Genomic DNA, 6,090 nt, shown 5'->3' on the forward strand with positions numbered 1-6,090 from the left:
TGCACCCCTGGCTAAAATATGGAAAAAAAAACGGTGATTTATACTTAGCAAAATACAGTAATCAAGTTATTTTTGCCAACTTAAATTAATCTGATAAAAGTTGTAATTTAGCTTATTTGAACTAAAAAAAAAAAACCAAATCATCAAGTTCAATTGTTCTTACGTTGCCATGACACCTTGCAGTTTTGTATTCTAGATGTCTTTTCTAGAAAATAAAACCCTGTTTGTTTGACCTTGGTGCGGTATAAGCATAAGGGATGCTGTGCGCTTCCCCCTGCAAGCCAAGAATCGATCTGAAGCTCTTTGGAATGGAGGAACTGCTGGTAATTCTGCCTTTGATGTGAAAGCTGCAAAGTCGAGGGCAAGAAAAATGGCTTTTCTTAGATATAGTATCTGTTGGAGCAAAGAAACCATTCTCCGTGGATGTATCTCCTGCTTGCCTCACGTTTAATGGAAAACAGGGACAAATAACAGAATGTCATTTATGACTTCTGACCCCCCACATTGAATTACAATGAGCAAAAATCTATCGAAAGCATTCCAAAAACATAACCTCACATATACTTTGTTCAGTCATCCGCCCTCATGAAATTGTTAATGGAGCTTTGAAATACAGTTAAAACCAAGTTTATTTTATACTCACGCTTAAGGATGTTCCTCTGTTCCAGTTCTTCCACTGTAGGTCTCTGACTCAAGCGCCTGTCGAGAAAGTTTATACAATTAAGAAACTGATATGTTTCAAAATAATATTAACAAGCTCCAGAAATGATTTCTTTTTACATTTGTTCTCTTTCATAAGAAAAATGCCACACATACATGTTGAAAAGTGATGGGAAAATGTTAATAAATTGAAATAACAACAAACCCCCCAAAAATTGCAGGCATTGGCAGTTTTATGACAATATGTTCTTAGATGGATGTCAAAATACTTCTGAAATCTATGCAATCCAGCCTGCTTTGAGAGCACGAGTACCCTTCACATTATTAAATAAGTATGTCTCAAAAAAGGCTCAACTTGAGCAGTTGAGGAAAAGTTAACAACTTCTTTCCATATTCCATCCCAGGACTCACTTCCATGTTTTTATGTTAGGACTGAGCAAAGCTTTAATGGAATTTTTGGTTCACAGAGTGAGTGGTTTTGCAACTGACAACTCTGGGGCTCAGAATAAAACCTGATGTTGTCTTTCTGTTATCTCAAACTTGATTAAATATAGATTACTTCAGGATTCCTCCTTGTTCTGGCTCACAATTTATTCATTTGAGTGGAGTTCTTTGAGCCTTTTCCCTTTTGGATCAAAGTGAAGCCCCTTGTCTCAGGACAGCTTGACAGGTGCACTTTCCGCAAAGATCGCTCAGCTATGATTACCAATCCCCAATCGAGTTAATGATTTCAGGACAATCCGCCTCAATAATGCAGCTTTTTAAGCCGTCGAAAGCCAGATAGTCGTGAGGACTCCCCTTTCCTGTCACCTTCAAACCCAAACAGATCAACCACACAATTAAGACCCACTCCAACAAAAATAGTCTTTTTTGTGTGTTTTTAATATTTTCTTGTAGCATTTTTCTCATAGTAGAGGACCTATGTAAAAAGAATCACAATTAAAACTGAGTATTTCTTAATTTAAATCACGTTGGGTCCGAAAACTGGATGCTAGAAAATGCTGAGACTAAGGAAACAGCTACTAAAATGGGCGGGGCCAAAGTCTCCCCTCCCACCTGGCCTGCTTAGGAGTGCGAGACATGATGAGCGTTCAATATTTGAGTTGTAGAAATTGCAATTCCGGCTCAAAACTGTACAACTGGATTGATCCATTATTGCTCGTTGTTATTTTTGAGCCGCTAATGCTAGCTTAAAGCTACAAGCTCGTGCGTAAGCGCGCAAACGGAGCTTTCATCGACAGGGAGGGGGCCGGGTTGCTCTGCGTCAACAGTCCCACCCACAACCCAGAATTGTATTTCTAGTGAGCTATTGGTGCTCTACATAAAATTTGTCTTAAAAAAAAACAACAAAGGCTTTTTGATTTTTAGCTAAAAACTTCATAAATGAAAGATCAGTGGGAATGATTTTACGATAGAAAAAAATATGGCTAGAGTGAGATTCTGAAGACCCACTATGGTCCCTGTGATCTTATATTTTGTATTATGAAGTGTTTAGACGAAAAAAAAAGTTTTCTTAAAGATGTTTTCTAAGACATAGTTTCCTCAGAGCGGCAATAATTCCTTAGAAATTCTAGTTTTCTTTATATAAGTCCTCCATCATGAGAAAAAATAAAAATAATTTTCATCCAAATGGGTCTGTAAGTGTTTGTCAGTGCACTGAGGACAGTATTTTCTGGAAGTTTTCAATTATTAATACTTGGATGTTTAGAAAATGTTGGTAGAATAATACATTTTTTCTTTCTTTCTTTGCCAATAGTACATAATTAAGGTAGTATTGCTTTGCAAGAGCAACACCATTATTGCTTATGTTGATGTTTAGATTAGCTAAAATATATAGTGCTGTATCTGAGCAGCAGCACGTGATGAAGGGAGTTGTGTTTCTTTTAATAGAAAAGGCTTGTAGGAGGACTACAACAAGCAGAAAGGCACACTGCACGTGAAACGCTTGACAGACAATAGTATGCAATCAAAATTTTATGACAAATACTATTTATATGCCTTTTTGGATGTGTAATATAATCACAGATTTTTTTTTTTTTTTGTTTTAAGTCATTTTTTTTTAAACACAGAAGCCATAGGATTTAGATCAAATGCAACAATAGTTTGAAACCACAACTGCTTAGAGGATCTTTGCTCTGCAGAAACCTGAGAGGATTTCTTCACTGACAGAAGACTGACCCAAAGCTCAGATTGAAACATGCTTTCTGTCTTATCTGACTGGCTTTGGCGAGATTTAGAATCTATCAATCGACCTTCTTAGCCTAGACCTTTGTTAACAGACTGAAATCCATCACTGATAAGTGCTGATTTACAGATGGCCCATCCGATCACCCGCCAAGTAGTTTTTAAGTGGCTGCCCTTTTCCCGAGTAGCTTTCATGAACAACCTCCCAGATGGCTCTGCGCGACAAACCATCTGATGCATGCAGTTACCAAGAAACCACAAACTACAACCGTCCTCGCTCTAAGCTGTGGTGTAGGCATGCAGTCTGAAGGCCCAGATGTTCAAAACTCACACTTTATTGAGCATCTCAGCTAGAAAAGTTGCATTAACCCCCATAATGTTAGTGTGAATGCTTTTTGCTCAAAGTAGCTGCTGAAGCTTTTTGCTGAAAATGGTGACGCATTTTACTTTAATTGCTGAAAGGATTTGCTAAAAATTCAAAAGCTATTTGCAAAATGTTACATTTTCTAAAAGACTAGAAATTTCATTAAAGAACTACGAAAGAGTGCTGCAGTTGACTTAAGTTTCTGGAAAAATTTGTAGTAACATTTCTTAAAAGTCCCTAATACATGCCAATTTGATTTAAAAATGAGCTAAACTCCAAATTAGCTCAAAAACCCTCAATAGATTCCAAATTAACATAAAAAGCTAGCTTATTGTTTAAATACTAACTAAAATCCAAAGTATCAAACTTCTCAGTAAACGAAATTAGTCAAAAACGTTAGCATGTTGCTAAAATAGAAATTAAACTTTACATTAGCTTCTAAAAATCTCAGTAGATAACAAATAATATTAGCATGCTGCTAAAATACTAGCTAAACTCCAAAATAGCCAAAAATTCCCCAGTCAAAACGTTAGTCTGTTGCTAAAATTGAAGCTAAACTTTAAATTAGCTTATAAAAACTTCAGTAGGTAACAAATTAGCCAAAAACGTTAGCATGTTGCTAACTCCAAATTAGCATAAAAAACCTTAGTACTTTACAACCCAAATTAGCCACAAAATCAAGCATGTTTGTTACATACTAGCTAATCTCTAAAAATAGCCTAAAATTACTCAAATTAATCCAAAAACGTTAGCATGTTGCTAAAATAGAAATTAAACTTTAAATTATCTTATAAAAATCTCAGTAGATAACAAATAATATTAGCATGCTGCTAAAATACTAGCTAAACTCACAAATAGCCACAAATTCCCCAGTCAAAAGTCTGTTGCTAAAATTGAAGCTAAACTCTAAATTAGCTTATAAAAAAATCAGTAGATAACAAATTAGCCAAAAACGTTAGCATGTTGGCAACTCCAAATTAGCATAAAAAAACTTAGTACTGTACAACCCAAATTAGCCAAAAAAGCTAGCATGTTGCTTACATACTAGCTAATCTCCAAAATAGCCTAAAATTACTCCAGTTAATCCAAAAATGTTGGCATTTTGCTCAAATATTCGGTAAACTCAAACTTTTTTGAGAGTTGAAAGCACCCATGAATATATTTAAAGGCTTTTTGCTAATTTTCTTAAAATTTTGAAATGTGAAGACTTCCTTATTCATTTTTTATGGGGCATATTTTGCTCAAGATTTCAAAAACTATAAAGTTTATGTACAAGCAGTAATGTCCTGAATGAGCTGAACCTTTTGAATGTTTACTAAGCATTCACACAATTAGAAATAATAAAAATAAATAAATGGTCTCACGTTCTCCTTCTGTTATTTTGCATGAGTAATTAAGGGATGCTTGAAAGTTGTGACAACAAAGAATTGTTTGAACGACTGATGGAAGCTCATGTCTAAGATTTTTAGAGATTTCCACGCAGATTTTTGAGGCTCATTTCCCTCCAGTAAGGAGTATAAGCAAAAAATTACTATTTAAACGCACCCCAGAATTAAGCCGAAGGTCGGCGTGTCCCGAAACAGCATTATCACAATCAATTCTGATCAGCCTGGCAACCACTTTAAAGGACACAAAGCCGCTGGGACGAAGGAATAAGTCCTCTTTCAATAACACTGCGTCAAAGACAGGGTCACTGAGCTTTTTGGGGACGAGAAAACTACAAAGCCAGATCTTTCGGGAGCGCCCTGTGTCCTCCAATCACAGGGAGAAACTGGGCTTGTGATAATATATGCAGCCATCTTTCCATCGTCTACTAGAGCAAAGCAAGCACACGTTTGGTTGTCATTTTTTATCCTAAAACATTAAAAAAAGGAGAAAAAAAAGAGTCGAATGAATACAGGTGGGAAAACATTGTTTACTTGCCAAACTACTACTCCTCATGCATGACCTCATCTTGTGAACATGTACAGTATCAGTGCGGTGCGAGGAGACATGAAAACGCTGGTATAAAAAGGCTCGTGTGGTGCTGCTGTGTGGAGGAGTCAGCAGGAGAGAGTTTGGCACATGCATCACCGTGGTGATTCAGTGAGCGAGGGAGGAAGTCGGAGGAAAGAGGAGAAAGATAGCGAGAGCACACCAGAGAGAAGACGAGAGAAAGGAGCAGAGAGAAAAAAAGGGAAGGGAGGGTGCGCATCACTGAAATTAGGTCAGCTGCATTTTCAGACTCCCTTTTTAACAAGATAAAGCGCTTATCTTTCTCGGATGTTGAGAGGGACAAAAAGAAAAAGACAGAAAAAAAATGCATTAGCTTTGGAGTGACTCACTGTTCCATCAGGCCAGCATTAAACAAAAAAGCTGTGCTTGGCAGAGAGGAGCCACTGCAGTTGTCCATCAGCAGCTGAATAGTTGGTTTACAGCAACACTGGTCGGGTTCACCCAAAGCACTCAGCTGTGATTTATCTCTCTGTATCAACGACATTTAAGTTGAAGCGCCGCAGATGTCTCACCTGGTGAGTTTGGTGCCTATCTGCTGCCTGGACTCCAGCCTCTCCTCATCGGTTTGCATGGGTAGGATGTTTTTCTCCTCCAGTTCTCTTTTGGACGGACGGTTACTCAGCTTGATGGCCAGAGAGTCTTTTCTCAGCACTTTCTGAGCCAGGGTGCCTAGAAAAACAGGTACATTTAAAGAAAATTATAATTTTACTCATTCATTGGAATGATGTTCAACCACAAATCAAAGAGGCTACATAAAAAAACATATATTTTGTTCCAAAAATATGATTGTTTTGTCTGTATTTTATAGTTATACTTTGTTTAAACTAAGAAATCCATATTTGTTGGTGTTTCCGATATATGTTACATTTTATTTTTTGTTTAAAGAG

At 36.9% G+C, this 6,090-nt stretch overlaps 1 protein-coding gene across 2 annotated transcripts in view; it reads right to left on the reverse strand.

The window, feature by feature from the left end:
* Positions 1–6,090, reverse strand: part of LOC112147366 (phosphatase and actin regulator 1) — a 56,040-nt gene that overhangs the window by 8,241 nt on the left and 41,709 nt on the right. For both annotated transcript variants that reach the window (XM_024273699.2, XM_024273698.2), the window contains exons 7-8: positions 5,716–5,872; positions 644–699 (exon numbers count right to left, since the gene is read on the reverse strand). In XM_024273699.2, coding sequence (XP_024129467.1) covers positions 644–699; positions 5,716–5,872 — 213 coding nt within the window. The remainder of the gene's footprint in view (positions 1–643; positions 700–5,715; positions 5,873–6,090) is intronic.

The sequence above is a fragment of the Oryzias melastigma genome, linkage group LG17, assembly GCF_002922805.2.
Source record: "Oryzias melastigma strain HK-1 linkage group LG17, ASM292280v2, whole genome shotgun sequence".
NCBI lineage: Eukaryota > Metazoa > Chordata > Actinopteri > Beloniformes > Adrianichthyidae > Oryzias > Oryzias melastigma.